At 41.7% G+C, this 21,827-nt stretch overlaps 1 protein-coding gene across 1 annotated transcript in view; it reads right to left on the bottom strand.

Annotated features, from left to right (window-relative positions):
- Positions 1–21,827, bottom strand: part of LOC122555517 — a 126,456-nt gene that overhangs the window by 24,371 nt on the left and 80,258 nt on the right. Inside the window, 1 exon segment of the mRNA XM_043701540.1 lies at positions 6,708–6,804. Within this exon segment, the coding sequence (XP_043557475.1) occupies positions 6,708–6,804 (97 nt within the window).

Here is a 21,827-nt window from a genome sequence, read left to right as displayed (position 1 = left end):
AACACCTATACAAGGTATTCGCAAAAAACGGATATCCGCGCAATTTCATCAACAGATGCCTAAGAGAAAGACCACGGAACGAGGACATGCTGCAACCCAAAGGTCTAGCCACACTACCATACATCAAGAACATCTCTGAAATGACAGCCAGACTACTGCGACCACTAGGACTTATAACAGCACACTGGCAACGCATTCCGTGCATTCACAACACTCTGCATAAAGAATCTACCTCTGATGTCTCCTTTATACCTTCCTCCTAATATCTTCAAACTATCACTTCTCACACCAGTCAATCCTGCCCTGGGAAAGGTCTCTGGCTATTGACTCTGTCTATTCCTCTCATTATTTTGTACACCTCTATCAGGTCTCCTGTCTTCCTCCTTCTCTCCAGAGAGACAAGTCTGAGCTTATTCAACCTTTCTTCATACGGCAAGACCTCCAGTCCAGGCAGCATCCTGGTAAACCTTCTTTAAACCCTCTCCAAAACCTCTGTATCTTTTCTATAGTAGGGTGACCAGACTGGACACAATATTCCAAGTGTGGTATCACCAGGGACTTGTAGAGCTGCAGCAAAACCTCATGGCTCTTAAACTCGATCCCCCTGTTATGGAAAGCCAAAACACCATATGCTTTCTGAACAACCCTATCCACTTGGGTGACAACTTTAAGGGATCTATGTACTTGCACACCCAGATCCCTCTGTTCCTCCATACTGCCAAGAATCCTGTCTTTAATCCTATATTCAGCATTTGAGTTCAACCTTCCAAAATGCATCACTTCACATTTATCCAGGTTGAACTCCATTTGCCATTTCTTAGTCCAGCTCTGCATCCTATGTTGCACTGCAGCCTGCAGTAGCTCTCTATACTATCAATGACACCTCCAACCTTTGTTTCATCTGCAAATTTACTAACCCATCCCTCAACCTCCTCATGCATGTCATTTATGAAAACTACAAAGAGCAGAGGCCCAAGAACAGAGCCCTGCGTGACCCCAATCAACACTGTCTTCCAGGCAGAATATTTTCCACCTACAACCACTCTCTGCCTTCTGTCAGCCAACCAATTCTGAATCCAGATAGCCAAATCTCCCTGTATCCCATACTTCCTGACTTTATGAATGAGCCTACCGTGGGAATCCTAACAAATGCCTTGCTGAAATCCATACACAACATATCCACTGCTCAACTGCCATCAACCTGTCTTGACACCTCCTCAAATAACTCAATAAGATTAGTGAGGCATGACCTGCCCCTCACAAAGCCATGTTGACTGCCTTTAAGCACAATATGTTTTGCCAAATAGTCATAAATCCTATCCCTCAGAATTCTTTCCACAACTTTGCTGACCACAGACGTGAGATTGACTGGTCTATAATTGCCAGGGATTTCCCTATTATCCTTCTTGAAAAGAGGAACAACATTTGCCTCCTTCCAATCCTCCGGTACGACTCCAATGGAGAGTGAGGAGGCAAATATCTTCGCCAGCGGCCTAGCAACCTCCTTTCTCCCTTCCCGGAGCAGCCTAGGATCAATCTGGTCAGGCCCTGGGGACTTATCAATCTTAATGTTTTCCAAAATTTCTAGCACATTAACTTCATCAATCTTGATCTGGTCAAGACTATATCCCAACTCCTCTAAGTTTACATTTACAACAAGTTTCCTTTCCTTGGTGAAAACCGAAGCAAAAACGCATTTAGGCTTCCCCCACCTGCTCAGACTCAGACAAAGTCATTTGATACCAAGTTATAGTTCAACAGACTTATTTGAGATCACAAGCTTTCGGAGCACTGCTGCATTGTCAGGTGGAGTGAAGAGAAGCGCATAGGCGCAGAATTTAGAGGCAGAGAGATCAAAGGGTCGTACAATGGTGCCTGTGTGCTTCCCGTCCCTCCACTCCACCTGACGAAAAATCAGTGCTCTGAAAGCTTGTGATTTCTATCAAATCCATTGGACTATAACCTGGTGTCATGTGACTTCTGACCTTGTCCACACCAGTCTAACACCAGCACCTCCCCAGCAATTTTATTTGAAGATGTTCTCTGTACACAAGTTCTGATGATTGACCCCTTCGTCCTTTGAGCAAAGGGCATGGCCATTTCCCTGTTGCAATGAGCAGAAAAAGTCGCTAGAGATCTTTTTTGATTCATCTATGACCCTTTCTTTATTGCCTCAGGATTTCAAGGATTTCCCTAGTGGTATGAGCTGGGAAAGTGCTTGTAATAACACTTACCCAAACAAAGTATTTGTTAACAAAGCTAAGAATTTCCAGCACCACCGCACCCACCATTACTCACTCACCCAGAGGAATATTGACAGACTCAATGAAGTTAAGATCTGTGCTCAGGACCCTCATTAATCAGAAAGTTAGGGGAGTGAGGAGTGGTCACAATGGCAAGGCAAAGAGAAATAGGTAACTCTTAATCTTCAGTTTTGTCTCCCAGGAATATTTTGTTGGTTTTTATGCCTGTATTAGCAGTGAGAAGACCTGGATTGTGCATCATGATTGAGGTTGGAAGTCTGAGCAGTGGACCAGAATGGGGAAACCATAGGTCATGTACTGGCTTGGGGCACCAAATACCAGTTGTCTGGGTCGGGGCTCCATACTTTGAGACTGTTGTTTCTGTCCGTCTCGAATGAAGATAGGAAATATCTTTCTGACACTCCTCCAGTATCATCTGTTAGTTAAAGGTGAATGCTATAGACTGTGAGTGTGCATATTTCCAAACATCCTTCAGTACAAACCAGTACAAGTGGAAAAGTGTACATTTTCAATTTGAAGGTCAAAATGAGGTCCTCTGAGATTGTCTTAATTCTGTACATTTTAACAATTTCAGCTTGTATTGGCAGTGTTTCAGAATGAGTGTCATACTGTTATCAGTCAGTCACAGACACTGAAACTGGGCTTGATAGTGTTGTTTGTGTCGCTACTATTGAAGACCTAAGGTCTCAAAGTGACAGTGTGCTTTGCTTCTGAATAGTTCCTTCACAACACATGTCATGCCTTGCTAAAAGGGTGCTAGTAAGGATGTAATGAGTATGTTTTGTGGAAGGTTATACCAGTTTTGGATTTACATGACAGCACTCTGGGCCTGAGCTTCAGTTGCAGCATTGAAACATTGGGTACTTTAGCTTGTGATTGATATTGAAACTGAGACAACAGTCACCAGACATTACATCATGCTGGATTCTGCAAAAGGTGTCGTGATGCTGCCCCCCTCACACAATAATCAGCTCCACGTTCAATATAATGTCTCTGCCAGGTTGGAGCCAGACCCCTCATGCAATGTTAAATTGGCAAATGTTTTTCAATGCAGATAATTTTTTATTTCAAACATGGGTAAAACAAAGGTACTTTGTATTGGGTGAAAGGCTTAACTCGGTGGACATCTGAAGAGTTTTAATATCAGATGGTAGGAAGGCATGTTTTAAGTATCTAAAACACTGGCTTGAAGAATCAAAGCTTGGAGTATTCTGAACAATTCTGGGAATCATTCCTCAAAAAGTATATATTGGCCATTTAAAGCCCATGGTGTATTCTTCTGTGGAATGGTGATCTGTTTTTCTAAAATCTATGAAAGTCTTAGCATGTCTCAACACTAACTGTACCCCATAAGCACAGTCAGTCTTATAGAGCTCATTCAAGAACTCCAAAAGGAGCAGACCTTGATTACTATCCACAATATGTTCTTCCTAAATTCCCTTCTCATGGGAAATGACTACATTATGTTTTTTCTTTGGTAGGGACTTAACCTATGCTGACATATCTACTTCATCCCATATTTGGATGAGATTTCAATACATTAAGGACTATTAATGCCCTGACATTCTGCACTTGCTCTCTGTCACTAAGCTTCTAGTTTTCTATCTTAATTTTTTTTGTACTTTCCACCATCTTCTGCTATCATATTATTTTCCAGAAAACAGTTCAGTGAACTATTGAACCAGATCCATTCTTTACACACATTTGTCAGCATTTACTTTCAAATATTACACATTTTAATCATCTACTTTTTCCATGTAAAAATAGCAGTTTTAGTTTGAGTTCTATGTTAGAGGCATAAGATACTTGTTGGTTAAGCTTACCACTTCCATTCAAAATCACAGTCCTTTCAGAATGAACTTGAGACTTTTCTTCATGCAAAGTGGGGATGTAGTTTGAAACTCTATTTTTGCAAACAGCAATCAATTCTAGTCTAATTATGTTTGAAACTGGCTGCAAATATTTTTCAATCACAAAGATATTAAGGAATATGAAACAAATGTGAGGTTTAATCATTGACTAGCTATGATCTGTCAAATAAAAATAAAATACTGTGGATGCTGGAAATCTTAATCACCTAAAAATGCTGGAGAAATTCAGTTGGTCTGGCAACATTTGTGGAGAGAAAAACAGAGTTAACTCACATCCTGGTGAGCTAGCAGATGAGGTAATTTTTACTCTGTGGTTTGACTGCAGTCTGCTGACCCTTATTAATTCACCACGTCCCTTTCTTGATTCTATGCTGGCCTCTAGAATGCCAATATTTACACTCGTTACTGCAAGTGCTGGATCAAATGATGATGGTTCTTCATCAGCAGTGCACTGTTAACTTCTGTCAGTCTTCATCAACTCTAGAACAGTTTCTAGAGGTGAAGAGAAAAAAAACGATTGGAGACAAATGTAGGTCCCATAGAGGGAAATTTATAATGGAGAGCGAAATAGATATTTTGGTTCTGTGTTCACAATGGATCATCAAAAGTAACATCAGAAATGTTGGAGAAAGCAGAGTTTAGTGTGAGGGAGAAATTGAAGTAAATCAGTATTTATAGGGAAATGATTTTGGGGTAATTCAAGACAGATAAATCCCCAAGGCCTGGCAACTTGCATCCCACAGTACTTAAGGAAATGGCCTTAGCAATAATGGATGCACTGGTGGGCATTTTCCAGATTCTATAGACTCTGGAACAGTTCCAACAGATCAGAGGGTAACTGATTCAACACCTCTATTTAAGAAAGGAGGTAGAGAGAAATCTGGGTATTGTAGACCAATCAGCTTAATACCATTATAAAAGATTTAACTGGTGAGCCTATGGAAAACAGAGGGTAATAACAAGGACTGCAGATGCTGAAAACCAGCGTCTAGGTTAGAGTGGTGCTGGAAAAGCACAGCAGGTCAGACAGCATCCGAGGAGCAGGAAAATCAACATTTCGGGCAAAAGCCCTTCATCAGGAAAAGGGCTTTTGCCCGAAACATTAATTTTCCTGCTCCTTGGATGCTGCCTGACCTGCTGTGCTTTTCCAGCACCACGCAAATCTAGACTATGCAAAACAGTGGCAAGATCAGAAAGAGTCAGCATGAATTTATGAAAAAGAGGCATTCTTGACAAATCTTTCAGGATTTTCCAAGGGCACACCTATAGAGTTCATGAAGTGGAGGCAGATGATGTGTTTTATTTGGCCTTTCAGGAGGCTTTTGACAGAGATTAGCATGTAAAATGAAAACACATTGGATTTGGGATAGAGTATTAAGATAGATAGCAACTGGTTGACAGACGGGAAATGAAGAGTAGGAATAAATGGGACTTTTTTCTGAATGGCAGACAGTGGAGTACTGCAGGGATCAGTGCTAAGTTCCAGCTGTTCACAGATGAGGGAACTAAATGCAATATCACCAAGATGGCAATGACACAAAGCTGATTAGGAAGGTGAGTTTGAGGAGGATGCAGAGGTGCTTCACTATGATTTGGACAAGCTGAAGGAATGGGCAAATGTGTGGTAGATGCAGTATATAAATGTGAGGTTATCCACTTTGGGAGCAAAAACATGAAGGCATGTTATCTGAATGGCCATAAGTTGAGGAGGGGGGGGAGGGGGGGGGAATGTGCAATGCGACCTGGGTGTTGTAGGAGCAAAGGAATTGGGTGTCCTCATGTGCCAGTTGCTGAGGGTAAGTATGCAGGTGCAGTCGGCAGTAAAATTGCAAATGATATTGGCCTTCATAGCGAGATGATTTGAGTACAGAGGCAGGGATGTCATGTTGTAATTATACAGTACGTTGGTGAGACTTAGTTTACTACAGAGAAAGACATGAAGATCCAGGAACTTGGGGTAGTTAGTGGTGATATCTTGGGGACAGCCCATATCACACTAGAGCAGGTGTTGATGCATTAGAATGTATGAAGGTGGATCAATTTCCTGGTCCTGACCAGATATATGTAAGAACACTGCAAGAGACTAGAGAAGAAATTGTGGGGGACCTGACTGAAATTTTTGCATCATTGCTAGCCATGGGCGAGGTCCTGGAAGACTGGAGGGTAGAGAATGTTCTGATTTATTCAAGAAGGGCTGCAAAGAAAACTTTTCCCCCCCGACGTGGTCGACGATGCCCTCCACCGCATCTCTTCCACTTCCCGATCCTCCGCCCTTGAGCCCCGCCCCTCCAACCGCCACCAGGACAGAACCCCACTGGTCCTCACCTACAACCCCACCAATCTCCATGTACAGCGCATCATCCCCCGTCATTTCCGCTACCTCCAAACGGACCCCACCACCAAGGATATATTTCCCTCCCCTCCCCTTGGAGGCCTGCATATCTCTGCTAAATATGCGATATCTGGAAGAATTTCTACTGTATCTCTACAATATGATTCACTGAATCACTTGCCTGGATACACTTTATTCTAGGCTTATCACCACAATATTTCTTATCTTATGGAAACTTACTGATAGTAGAAAGCAAGTTTTCATTGTAGTTTTCCTCATTTTCATTTCTCTCAACCTTTTTGACAATAAGAGCAATGAAGGCAGCAACAAATAAAACCTTAACAGAAAGACAATTAAAACTAGTTAGTTACAATATCTCTGGAAATGAAAGGAAATTAGCATTGGTACTGTTTGTTAAAGGTTGACACTGCCTGATAGATTTCATTGAAACCTGTATTTTAAACTACTAGCTGAAACTGCACATCCCATCAAGGGCAGAATTCCATGTCATCCTTTAGTGTTTTTTCCTGACATGATTACAGAAGTACAAGAATTCCCTGTCCTGGACAATCTACATGACCCCAGGCCATACCTACAGCCTGCTTGTCTCCTGACAGGGAGAAAGTGAGGATTGCAGATGCTGGAGATCAGAGTCAAAAGTGGGAAAAGCACAGCAGGTCAGGCAGCATCCAAGGAGCAGGAGAATTGAAGTTTTGGGCAAGGGCCCTTCATCAGGAATTCATCATCTATCTCCTGACAGGGACTAGCACTGATGGATGGGGAATGAAAGCATTGAGTTATAAGCCTCTAGAGTCCTTTGAGATCAGGAGCTCTAAAACTGGGTTGGGATGAAATCAAGCTTTTGAGGGAAGGAATTATTTGGTTTCTTCAGCCTGTCCCTAAAACCTGTGTAGCTGCACTTGTTGGCCTGCATTGATTCAGAGGAAGAACGCCTCATCTTCCGGCTAGGAACTCTCCAACCACAAGGGATGAACTCGGGTTTCACCAGTTTCCTCATTTCCCCTCCCCCCACCTTGTCTCAGTCAAATCCATCGAACTCAGCACCGCCTTCCTAACCTGCAATCTTCTTCCCGACCTCTCCGCCCCCACCCCAGTCTGACCTATCACCCTCACCTTGACCTCTTTCCACCTATCACATTTCCGACGCCCCTCCCCCAAGTCCCTCCTCCCTACCTTTTATCTTAGCCTGCTGGACAAACTTTCCTCATTCCTGAAGAAGGGCTTATGCCCGAAACGTCGATTCTCCTGTTCCCTGGATGCTGTCTGACCTGCTGCGCTTTTCCAGCAACACATTTCAAGCTCTGATCTCCAGCATCTGCAGACCTCACTTTCTCCTCTAGGAACTATATACCAGTAATCTTAGAATCTTGTCAAGTAACTTACCCACCACCGATGTTGAAGGATAAGATATAAATGCATTTGGAAAAACAGGGTTTGGTTAGGAGTAGTCAGCATGGATTTGAAAGTGGGAGACCATGCCTCACAAATTTGTTCAAGTTCTTTGAAGTGACCAGGAGGTTAACAAGGTAAGGGCAGTAGATGGAGTCTATATGGATTTCAGTAAGGACTTTGATAAAGTTCCACATGGTAGGCTGCTCTGGAAGGTTAGGTCGCATGGAATCCAGGACGTGCTGGCAAATTGGATACACAATTGGCTTGATTGTAGGAAGCAAAGGATAATAGTGGAAGGATGCTTGTTGGACTGGAGGCCTGTGGCTAGTGCAGTGTGTCAGGGGTCCGTGCTGGGTCCATTGTTGCTTGTTATTTATATCAATGATTTGGATGAGAATGGACAAGGCATGATTAATAAGTTTGCTGATGACAGTAAAATAGGTGGTATCTTGGACAGTGAGGAAGGTTATCAGCAAGACCTTGATCAGTTGGGGAAGTAGGCCAAGAAATGGCAAATGGAGTTTAAAGAGAGGTCTTGTCTGTTGGAAAGTCAAATCAAGGTAGGCGTTTCATGGTGAATGGTAGGGCCTTAAGGTGTGTAGTGAAACAGAGGAATCTTGAAGTTCAGGTTTATAGTTCTCTAAAAGTGGAATCATAGGGACACTTTATTAAATGTATTAGAGATTGGTTCCACAACATCTTCCTCCAAATAACAAACAGGGAGCAGACTATTCTGAGTTTGGTATCGTGTAATGAGGTGGGATTAATGACTGATCTCATAGTAAAGGATCCTCTTGGGAAGAGGCATCATAACATGGTAGAATTTCAAATTCAGTTGGAGAATAAGAAACAAGTCCCACACTGAAGACTTGGAGTTAAATAAAGGTGATTACTTAGGCATAGGGATAGGGCTGGCCCTAGTAGCCTGGCTGGGAAGACTAAAAAGTAGGACAATTGATGATATTCAATTGCTCCATGCTGAAAGTTAAAAATCACACAACACCAGGTTATAGTTCAACAGGTTTATTTGGAAGCACTAGTTTCAGAGCACTGCTCCTTCATCAGGTGGTTCAACACTTTGTACACACTACTCCAACAATGGCATCTCCAAATCATGACATCCATGCTAAGATATATTTCAGAAAGGAAGGAAGATTATAAGAGTCACAACAAATATTATTAATGCTAAACAAGAGCATTAAGGATAATATAAAGTCTAAAAGCTAAGGCATGACACTGTGAAAAGATGAGCAGCATGCTGGAAGGTTGGGGAAGTTTTAAAGATTAACAAAAGGTTACTAAAAAAAAAATAAAGCACAAAAGGTAAATGTAATGCTTAACTTTTTAACTCCCATTTCTCTTACTACCTGAGCCTTTTTTTGTACTTTGGTATCTAAGTTGGCACTATGTGTGGTGAGATTATACACTTTACACTGTGCTCCTGTACTTGAGTATATGCGATAATAAAATCTAAAATCTGAAAAATCCAAATCTGAACTAAAACTAGTGCAAAATATAAAAACAGGAAAAGCTTTACGAATGTATAAAAAGAAAGAGCATAGCTAATGTGAATGCTGGTCCCTTGCTAGATAAGACTGAGGAGTGAATAGTGGGGAGCACAGAAATAATGGAGCCAGTAAATCAATATTTTACTTCGGTTTTCACAGTGAAGGACACAAGTACCATCCCAATAGTAAGAGGTAATGCAGAGGCGATAGGAAGGGAGGAGCTTAGACTGATCATCATCACTAGGGGAAAAAAACGTACGAGCAAACTATTGGAATTAAAGGAGCGGCCTGTTGACCTACAGCCCAAGGTCTTCAAGGAAGTGGCAACAGAGATTAATGATCCATTGTTTACAAATCTTGCCATTTATTGGTAAGGACAAAGAGTGTGAAAGTAGAGAAGTGTTGATATTGAGGTCATATGATGCAATTTTCATGAACTAGAACAGATAATTAAAAAGTAGGACCTTGAAGATATTAATGTCTGGATTGTTCCCAGTACATAATTAATGGGCCCCATACTTTACAAACAGAAAGACTTGTACAAGTATGTCTTATGTTGTAACTAAAAAATGTTTGGGGGTTTTGGTAATCTTTGATCAATTAGAACTGCTTGATTTGATTTTAACTACCCTGCTGTGTTCTTCATGCAAGTACATACCAACCAGAATCTGTTGCCCAAGACAGCTATTGTAGTGCAATTGTGTGACCATTGAACAATGACATTATAACATTGCATACTTTAATGGCATTGTGCTACTTTCTTTCATCCTGACCTGTTTCAGACAGTATTGAAATTAATGAAAATGGATAATCCAATCTCAGTCGCCATTCTAAAATGATCACACACAATTTCTGTCTCTTTTTCTGCTGTTAATATTAACTCATGGTGGGTTACAATTGCATCATTCCTAGTTATCTTTTGCATCCCTTTCCTTCCAAGTGGCAACTGTTGATGTGTGAGCCTGAAGAATGACTGTTTGCCAGCACATTTTTAAAAATATATATTTTAAATGAAAAAATAGATTTTTAAATATTACAAGTACAAAACAATACAATTCAATTCAAAACAATACAAAAACAAACCCAAGGGAAAAAACCCCAACCCAGCCTCATGTACAAATGTATAAACATATATAGAAAAGTACAGAATAAAAAAACCCAAACTGGCTATGTAACTAAATAAATAAATAACCAACAACAAACTAATAAATAGTAATAACTCAGCCCAGCCAAACAAATTTTGACAAACAGTCCAAGTGGACCCTGTGGAGAATCTTCAACTGTAAAGCATGGGTCCTATTGCAAATTGATATCTTCCTTGCATTTTCCCAAATATCCTCCCATGTCTCTGAGGAAACTTCAACACCCAACTCTCTTTCTGACATCCTGCAGAGTTGATCAAACTCATCTGAGGGGGCACTTCCCAATTGATGATATAAAGTACTGACAGAAAGTGTATTCTTAGCACTTAGCACCCCCTCTCTATGTCGGATTTATAGGGATCAGTCAAAAGTGTAGTCTTTCTTTGAATAAAATCCCTAACATGAAAAAAACGAAAGAGATCTCTATTAGATAACTTGTACTTCCGTACTAACTGATTGAAGGACATCATTACGCTCCCTCAAATAAATCGCCCATGCAAGACACATCCCTAGCTGCCCAAGTTTAAATCATAAATCTACCATCCCGGTTGAAAACCCAGCATACCCATTATAGACAATAGACAATAGGTGCAGGAGTAGGCCATTCAGCCCTTCGAGCCTGCACGCCATTCAATATGATCATGGCTGATCATTCCTAATCAGTATCCTCTTCCTGCCTTATCTCCATAACCCTTGATTCCACTATCTTTGAGAGCTCTATCCAACTCTTTCTTAAATTAATCCAGAGACTGGGCCTCCACTGCCCTCTATAGGTGTAAACAAAGATGTTTTGCTAATATTGTCTTCCCTCGCCAAGTTGCCCTCCATGCTTTGTTGGTATTGATAACTATTGGGTTATGGCAATATTCCCTAACTGTCCTCATTTTGTCCAAAAACAGCAACCGGTAAGGGGGCACCTTGCCTGGGAGGCCTCAATATCTAGCCATATTGAAAGATGATCGCCATAAACCCAATCACTCACGTTGGACAAAAGCGAGCTTAGTTGGCAATGTTTAAATGTCTGGAAGGTCCACTCCCCCCAGTCTGACAGACAGTTTCAGTTTAACTAATTTAATGCAGGGCCCCTTAGGATGCCAAATAAAGGAGCTGAACCAGCCATTCAGCCTCCTGAGTGTTTGCTTAAGGAAAATCAGAGGGAGCATCCGTATAGGGTATAGCAAATGAGGGAGAATATTCATCTTAATAAGTGCTATCTGACCCAAGCACGAGAGTGGAAGTGCATCCCATCTTTGAAGATCTTGTTTAATGTTATCAAATAATTGGATAAATTGGCATTGAACAGCCGATCCAGAACTGGAGTAATGAATATGCCCAAATACACAAACCCCCATGTGACCACTTAAATGGGAATCAATGTTCGCCCTCAAGAGCTAGCTCCTTCGCCCCTTCCTTGTACCCCGGAAAAGCACCAAACACGTGAATGCATTGTATCAGGAGAGGCACTGAAACTGCTGGATTTGTCAAAGAAATTAGAACATCGTCGGCATACAACAAAATCTTATGTAATTTTGACCCCACTTCTGGAGCGGATATATTGGGATCCCCACGAATGGCCTCGGCCAATGGTACAATCACCAACGTAAAAAACAATGGTGGAAGGGGGCAGCCCTGCCGGCTACCCCTAAAAATATTAAAATTGCTTGATCGTACCCCGTTGGTAATGACCGCAGCGAGAGGTACACTGTAGAGAACCTTTACCCATCTTATGAAAACTTCGCCCAAACCAAACCGCTCCAGAGTATAGAAAAGGTATGGCTACTCAACTCAGTAAAATGCCTTCTCTGCATCTAGAGAAATCACCAGTCCCTGTATTGACTGTTGTTGACATGCTTGAATTACATTAAGCAGCCTCCTTACATTATTTCGGATCTGCGACCCTTTATGAAGCCTGTCTGATCCTCTTTAATAATAGAAGGTAACACAGTCTCCAGCCTTAACGTGAGAGTCTTACAGAGGATTTTAAAGTCCACATTTAGGAGTGAGATGGGCCTGTATGAGGCACAGTCTTCCGGGTCCTTCGCCTTTTTTAAGAATAAGTGAAATATTTGCCTCTCTCAGAGATGGTGGGAGACAATCATGACTGTATGAATCATTAAGCATATTGAGCATCGGACCTGACAGTATACTTATAAATTCCTTATAGAATTCACTGGGAAGTTTGTCAGGACCGGGTGCCTTTCCACTCTGACGCTGCCTCACAGCTTCTTGCACTTCTTGCTCTGATAAGGGGGTATTAAAAAAGGACTCTTATTTGGGAGTCACACCTGGGAGCTTCAGATCCTTAAAAAAGGATTCCATTTTGGCCTGCCCCTCCTCACAATCCTCAAATTGGTATAACTTAGAGTAAAATCTCTGGAAAGCCACATTAATCTTTTTAGAATCACGTTAGGTTCCCAGACTCTTCCCTAATCACCATAACGGCATGTGGGGCACTCTTTTTCCTGGCGAGACATGCTAAGTATTTGCCTGGCTTGTCACCATGCTCATATAACCTTTGCTTTGCAAAAGCCAGCTCCTTCTTTGCCGTCTGCGTGAGCACAGAATTTAGTGCAGACCGCAGTGCCATAATCCTCTGTAGTTTGACCAACGAGGATCTGACAAAGTAGGCCTTCTCGGCTGCCTTCAACCGTGCTTCAAGGAGACGTTGCTGCTCACTCTTCCACCACTTCCTACTGGTGGAATATGAAATAACTAACCCCCTAGCATCGGCTTTGGCAGTTTCCCAGAGGATGGATGAACGACCAACCAAGCCGAAGTTAATGTCTAGTAATGCCTGAAATTCCCTTGAGAAATACTCCACAAACTTATTATCCTTGAGGATAAAGGGATCCATTCGCCAGTACTGCGAACCCACTGTAACGTACTTAATCTTAACCAACAGGTACACTGGAGCATGATCAGAGATGGTAATATTACCAATGGTATAAGATGCCACCAAATCGAGGGTTACTACAGGGGTCAGAAAAAAATCAATCTTGGTGTGACATCTGTGCAGATTGGAGAAAAATGTAAAATCCCTACTTGTAGGGTGGAGACGCCTCCAGATGTCCACCAACCCTAACTCCCCACACAGGCCCACTAACTGTTTAGTTTGTACAGAGGGTGTCAAGAGACCTTTGGGCAACCTGTCTACTGTGGGATCTATGATGCAGTTAAAATCTCCCCCTATAGTGATTTGCCAGGACTCAAGACTTATCAATTTCGAAAAAGCGTCTACCAAAAATTTAAGGGGATGAGATGGGGGACAATAAACATTTTAAACACCGTATTCATCCCCATTTATCAAGGCTTTAAGAAACCTCCCATGTGTGTCTTTAAAACACGCTAACAACTTAAATGGGAGATTCTTCCAAACCAATATAGCCACTCCCCTACTTCTGGTATTAAATGAGAAAAATAAAATTGGTCAAAACCATTCTGCTGTAATTTCAGATGCTCCTTGTCAGCCAAGTGTGTCTCCTGTAACAAATCAATATCCACCTTTTCCTTTCTCTGACTCAAGAGTACCTTCTTCCTCTTAATTGGTGAGTGACATCCCTTAATATTCCAGGTACACTATTTAATCAAGGCATTAACCATAACCTTCTGCAATAACGTTTAAACTCCAGAGAGCCGGAACCCAAATCACATATCGCTGAGCCTTAGTGTTACATGATCCACCAAATATAAAAAGTACATAAACTAAAACCACTACATTAAACCTACAAAACTATTAAAATTTAAAAACAACAAAAACCAAAAAACAAACCAACATATAAAGTGCCAACAATGCTGAGTAGGGGAACTCACGCCCTGCCCAGACGGAGCAACTACCCATCCCAACCTGCTCATAAGTAGGCATCTAACCATCCCACCCATCTTCACTTCTCCCAGCTACAGCCGCACCGCAAACACAAACAAAATAGAAGAAACACCCCGTAGAATACGAATAAAAAAACATTTTTTAAAAGAAGGGAACAAAAATTCCACCCATCCTTTTTTATATCCAAACTTAGAAATTGAAAGTGTACATCTCAACCGCCGCCAAACATAGTTTAAACCAAATTATTATAAATAGAGGAAAAAAAGAAAAATAAATCTCCAACCGGACTTCCTCCTTTTCTATTACAAAACAACAAAGACATACCCAAACAACACCATTTATACATACTAAAATTGTTCAAATTAGGTTAATTTGTCCACAAAGTCTCTTGCCGTCTCCAACATGTCAAAGAGATGTATGGATCCAACTAAGGTGATCAGAAGCACTGCTGGATACCTCAGGGAGTACTGAATCCCAAGCTCCCTCAGTCTTCTCTTGACACTGTTGTCAGGTTTTCGTTTCTGGATTACCACCGCTGAGAAGTCCTGAAAGAAGATGATCTTAGAGCTCTCATAAATTAGGGCGTTTGGATCCTTCCCTTGGACTCTGGAAGCCTCCATGACTCTCTCCTTATCCCAGTAACGATGGAAACGCATGAGGAGAGGATGAGGACATTGAACCAGACCCAATCTCCGCGCTGCAACCCGGTGAGCCCTCTCTGTCTTCAATCCTCTTGTGCCAGCCTCCAAGTCAAGGAATTTCGGCAGCCAATCCTCAACAAATTCCACAGGCCGCTCACCTTCTTTACCCTCAGGCAGACCGATGATCCGAATGTTTTTTCTCCTGCCCCTGTTCTCAAGATCATCCACTTGATTGCGCAAATTACAGACCTGCGTTCCAGGGTTTAAATCCTATCCTTGGATGAACTGGCATCAGCTTCCACCGCTGTGACCCTGTGCTCCACCTCATCCGTCCTCTTCTCCAGGTCTCCCAGCAGCTGCTCATGTTTCTGCAGCATGAGAGAGATTGGAGCCAGTTTCTCTTCTATCTGTTTCCCCAGCATCTCGCGAGATTTCGAGAGCTGGTTCACCAGGGCCTGGAAAGTAATCGACTCCGAGGATCCTGCAGGCTGAGCTGCAGACCCGGCCTCTGATACGCTATCTCCCTTTTTTAGCATCTCTGGATGGCTGGAAACACAGGTAAGTTAACTTTTAGAAGTTTCTTGGGACTCCATGATCTTTCTGGAGTCCCAAGATATCATGATGGTCTGGGTTGGCAGGTTGAAAGTTTTTACCGCTGGTGCTGCGATGTGGAGCTCTGCAGTGCGATCGTCTTAGATTGCCACCATCTTGGATTCCCCCCGCCAGCACATTATTTGACATTGGTAGATATCACAGCAGATTTTCCAATTCAGGCACATCCAACTTCCTGTAGCATTTGGGAAAGGTCCCTTGGTTAAAGCAATATTTAGTAAGATATATTTTCCTGGAAAAGCATACCCTACAATGTAAGCCTACTGGTTACTTATGTTGAAATTTCCTGAGAATCTCATTACTGTGCACTGGGAAATAAAGTTCAACACAGCTGCAGCAAATTGGTCTCAAACTTATAACAGAGGGGAGAATTTCATTTACATATTATCACTTGGTATGTGGGCTTATGCCCAAAGGCCTCATTCCTGATGAAGGGCTTTTGCCCGAAACATCGATTTCCCTGCTCCTCAGATGCTGTCTGACCTGCTGTGTTTTTCCAGCACCACTCTAATCTTGACTCTGATCTCCAGCATCTGCAGTCCTCACTTTCACCTGTTGGTCTCTTGAGCCTGCTCTGCCATTCATAGTTGATCTGATGTTCCTCACATTCCCTTCCCTGTGGTTTTCTCATTATCCTTGATTTTACTACATTCAAGAATCTATCTATCTATCGCAGCCTCAAATATAAACAGGAACTCTGTCCCCACAGCTCTTTGTGGCAATGCATTCCAAAGCTCCTCAACCCTCTGAGAGCAGAAATTCTTCCTCATCTCAGTTTTAAGTTGGCGCCCCTTTATTCTGAGATGATGCCATCTGGTCCTAGATTCTCTCACAAGGGAAAACATCCTCTCAGCATTTGCCCTGCCAAGCCCTATAAGAATCCCCTATGTTTCAATGAGATCTCCTCTCATTCTTTTAAATGTCAATGAGTAGAGTCCCAACTGTTTAGCCTTTACTCATTAGACAATCCCTCCAAACCAGGAATCATCCTAGTGAACCGTCACTGAACTGCCTCCAATGGACTGATAGACAAGATAGATAAAGATAAACTATTTCCACTGGTTGAAGATTCTAGAATCAGGGGTATAATGTCAGAATTAGGGCCAGGCCATTCAGGAGATATATTAGAAAGCACTTCAATATGGAAAGGGTATGGAGGTTTGGAACATTCTTCCTCAAATGGCAGTCAATGTAATTCAATTGTTAAATTTAAATCTGATGTAGACAAGTCTTTATTAAGCAAAGGTAACAAGGGATATGGGCGTATAGAGTTACATCACAGATCAGCCTTGACTTTATTGAATGGCACAGCAGGCTTGAGGGGTTGAATGGCCTACCCCTGTTCCTATCTTTCCTTAAATAAAGGGACCAAAACTGCTCTCAGCACTCTAGATGTGGTCTCATCAACACCTTGTACATTTGCAGTAAGACCTTCCTACTCTTGTACTCCAACCTTCTTGAAGTAAAGACCAACCTTGGTGGCTCAATGGTTAGCGTTGCTGCCTCACAGCACCAGGGATCCAGTTTGATTCCAGTCTCAGGTGACTGTCTGTGTGGCATTTGCACATTCTCCCTGTGTGTGCATGGGTTTCTTCTGGGTGCTCCAGTTTCCTCCAACAGTCCAAAGATGTGTAGGTTAGGTGAATTAGTCAGGGGAAATGCAGCGCAATATTGCAGGGGAATGGGTCGATGTGGACTTGTTAGGCCAACAGGGAAAAAGTGAGGACTTCAGATGCTGGAAACGAGAGTAGAGATCAGACTGGTGCTGGAAAAGCACAGCAGGTCAGGCAGCATCCAAGGAGCAGGAAAATCACTGTTTCGGGCAAAAGTTGTTTGGCCAACTGGCCTGTTTCTACACTGTAGGTGTTCTATGATTCTATTATCTTTCCTGATTGTCTGCTGCACCTGTGTGCTAGCTTTCTGTCTTTCATGCAAGTCCCTTTGTGTTGCAGCTTACTGCAGTTTTTCTCCATTGAAATAGTACTCTGGCTCTTTATTGTCCCTTCTAAAATGAACAACTTGACATTTTCCCACATTATACTCCATTTGCCAACCTTTTGTCCAATTTACTTAACTAATTGATATCTCTCTGTAAACTGCATCCTTCTTGCCTTTCCACTTACTTTTGTGTCATTTGCAAATCTGGCGACAGTACATTCTTCCCTCCTCCAAGTGATTACTAAATATTGTAAACAATTACTGTTCCTGCACTGATTTATGTGGAGCCCCACTTATTATAGTTCACAGACCTGAAAAAGAACCACTTAAGCCCACTTATTTCCTGCCCATAAGCCATTTCTTTAGCCATGCCAATATACTACGTCCACCATGTTATGATCACTACATCTTAGGGGATTGTTTACCCAGAGGTCATTTATTAAACCTGCCTGATTATTGACTACCAAATCCAGGACCGACTGTTCCCTGGTTGGTTCCATTTGCCACCTCATCCATGTCTTCTTTATGTCTGTCTGTATAGATAAAATTATAATTTAACTCTAGTAAAGCAGTATTGATGTAAAATAAGGCATACAGTGTTTTAAGAAAATAGTATCATGTAAACATACTAATTTTTAATATACCATTAATCCTTCAGTTATGGTTGATCCCTGAACTTTAGCCAAAGAATACAAGCTGTTTGGCTTTACCACTCAACTACTGGAGCCTTGCTGGATAGAATCATAGAAACCTTAAACACTTGTACCAACAGATTCAAGAACAGCTTCTTCTCTGCTGTTATTCAACTTCTGAATGGACCTCTCAAATTTCAAATCTAATGTTGATCTTGCTTTTTATATAGCTGTAACTTAGTCTTCCTTGCTCTGACCAATCCCCCTACAATCTTTGTATGTTATGATCTGCCTGTACAGAACACAAAATAAAACATTTCACTGTACCAATAATAAATCAGAATTAAATACATCAGATCAAATAGTGAAAAGCTTAAATGATTTAAGCTGAAGTTTTGTGGTCAAGAAAGGGCATGCCACCAGGTAGAATAATGAGTAAAAGTGGAGTGACACAACTTTCTTTGTTCTTCATTCCTGGACAGCAGTCAAGGTCAAGCTTCCTGAAGAACCAAAGAAAAATTACGGCAACAACAAAGGATGCATTAAATAATATATACATAAACATAATGTTGATTTAAAAGGGAATGTGTCCGTTTATTTGAATCTAAAACTGTGAAATGTCTGAAGGCCCAAATTCAAAGTATGAACGCATCCAAAGATGTTAGTGCCAGGGATCAAATAAAATTGATTGCCATTGTTAAGAATATTACACTCAGCAGGTTAACATTTATGCAGACAGTAGGTAAGACCGCAGGGTTTTACAGGTACCATCGAGTTGAAGAGGGTACATCACATCAGGAGGAATTCATATACAATATGAGACAATAATTGCGTGCTTTTAAACTTGCGATGTTGCAGGAAAGGTTTACAAGGATTTTGCCAGGATTGGAGGTTTTGAGTATCAGAGAGGCTGGGGCTATTTTACAAGGAGCATTGGAGGCTGAGGCATGACTTTATAAAGGTTAATAAAATCACGAGATGTATGGATAGGGGGAATAGCCAAGGACTTTCCCCCACATAGAGCAGTCTAAAACCAGAGGACTTTGATTTAAGGTGAGAGGGGAAAGATATAAAAGAGATATCAGGGGCAATTGTATCATGCAGAGAGTGGTGCATGTATGGAATGAGCTGCCAGAGGAAATGGAGGAGACTATTACAATTGTGACATTTAAAATGCATCTGGATAGGTACATGAATAGGAAGGGTTTAAAGGGATATGGGCCAAATGTTAGCAAATGGGACTAGATTAACTTAAATGTTTTGCGCACCATGGATGAGTTGAACTGAAAAGTCTGTTTCTGCGCTGTACAACTCTATGACTGAATGACTCTGTGACGCTAACAATAAAGACAGCAGTGATAAAGGTTAAAGCACATGAGAAGGGAACAGACTGATGGGTAGTTGAGAAAACTACGAAGGCTGTTGTAACAGGCTCTGAGGATCACATAGTAGTAGCAGCAGCAATTGGTCAGGAGGAAATAGACGTGGTACATTTACACAGTGCTACAGAAGGGGAAAGAAAGGATGTACCTTCGCCATAAGGATGTACAAATGCTGGATGACAGAATTGATGGTTCCACTTGTAGGACAGTCTTGAACTAGGGGACAAAGTTATAGAATAAAGGGACACATTAAAAAATGAAACATGAGGAAATGTCTTCTCTCAGAGAACAGTAAATGTCTGGAATTCCCTACCCCAGAGGGTTGTGGAGGATAGATCACTGAAAATGTTTGAAAAAATGGTCAATAGGTTTTTGAAATATCAAGAAGTTGAGGTTTGTAGCAGGTTTAAGAGCAGCTAAACAGCCTACTCATTATTCTTTCTGTTTTTATCAAGTTTATAAATTGCTGGAAATCAAACAATATTTCACATTTCCTACTCACCACAGAGCTCAGAAATGACAGAACAAATGAATATGATATTGAAGAAAGTATTAGCTAAATACCATACAAGAGACGAGAGGGTGATTTAATATTCTGATAGGACTGAGAGCAACACCCAGAAACGCAAGTGGATTGACTCCATTTAAGTTGACAATGAAAAGGGGAGATTGCGAGGGAATATTGTAACTGGTAATGATGAAGCAGAACCCACAAGTGAAAGGATTAAATTATTTGAGAAAGCAGAACAAACAGCTGCATGTGTTACAAAAGATTAGAGGTCAGCTATTTCTGTGTGATCGAAAGGCAGATGTGAAAGCAGATCAAGCTAAAGATGGGAGTTTAAAACTTGAATGTAGGTAGGTGGGACCAGACGAGATAATTATGATAATGTTCACTTGGATGTAAAAGGAAAAGGATGCTGGAAAGACATAGCACAACTGAAGCATTTGTGAGATAGAAATGAATTAATGTTATTTCTGCAAGTATAAATTCTGATACAGAACAGGAATGAGAAAATACATATTCAGCAAAAAGGATATGTTAGCATGAGACCTGAATACAGAACAATGGTGGATATATGGGCAAACAGGAAAGCATCTGTTTCCCCCTACTCGGAGACACAGGAACTAACCCTAATCAAAGAGGTCAAAGTGGCCTCTGGATGGAAATAGATGCTGATAGAAGAAAAGATATGCCTAATCAATAATCTACAATAGACTGACGTCAAACACCCTTATGGGAGTCAGAGATAAGAGTTTGTCACGGACAAGACAGGATAAACAGAAGTTGTGGGATAAGTCTTAAGGAAATGAGTGACGTAAGCGAAGCAGGGACCAGACAATGGAATAAGGAAAACATATGGGAAAAAAACTATGCATATACTGTGGGATATACTGTGCATTTTGTCATTGCCTTACCTGGTAATTAGACAAAGCACCAACCTATAGGTGTATAAATAAAACGACGCTGTTGTTCAGAAATTTGTCTCGGACTGAAATTATTAAAGTGAGTGAGCTTTTGTTTCTCACACATTTTAATAATTAATATTCCATTTTGTTTTACAGAACAAATTTCTGACTGATGAACATTAAATTTACAGAGAATGGTGTTTGGCATCCAATACAGTGAAATGTTTCACAATGTCACCTCTTATTGGCACCATCTTAGGTACAAGTATGTAGGTACAAACCTTAGATACAAGCGCGGAATAAAAAGAAAAGTAGTTGCATTACTGTACTGTGTTCAAAGAACAAGTTAGAAATAAGACATGGTTAAAGGATTGAACTTACAGTCAGTTAAAAAACATTTCAAATAAACGTTACATTGCAGTAGCTGAGAGCAGGAGCTTCCACACATGGTCTGTCTACTTGAGCCAGACCCCAGTCCAATAACCGTCTCCCACTTTGCTCCAAGCCTCCAGTCCGCTCCGCTCTGGCTCTCAGCTTCTCCAAGTCAGTTTCCTCCGGGACTGCTCCCCCACTCCAGCCTGCACCCAGGAACCCCCTCCCTGTGTTGTTATCCACCCAGGACTGCTTCTTCCTATGTCGGACTTTGCTCTGGGATTGCTTTCCCCTCACCGTGCCGGCCACTGCCTGGGACTGTATCCCCACCCTGTTCCGGACGCTGCTCCAGGATTGCTTCCCCCCAAGCCGGGCACTGCTCTGGGATTGCTCCCCCCAAGCCAGGCACTGCTCTGGGATTGTTTCTCCCCAAGCCGGGCACTGCTCTGGGATTGCTCCCCCCAAGCCAGGCACTGCTCTGGGATTG

This window comes from Chiloscyllium plagiosum, chromosome 12 (genome assembly GCF_004010195.1).
Source record: "Chiloscyllium plagiosum isolate BGI_BamShark_2017 chromosome 12, ASM401019v2, whole genome shotgun sequence".
Lineage (NCBI taxonomy): Eukaryota > Metazoa > Chordata > Chondrichthyes > Orectolobiformes > Hemiscylliidae > Chiloscyllium > Chiloscyllium plagiosum.
Note: the sequence above shows the minus strand (reverse complement) of the source record. Positions and strands in the feature narration are given on the sequence as shown.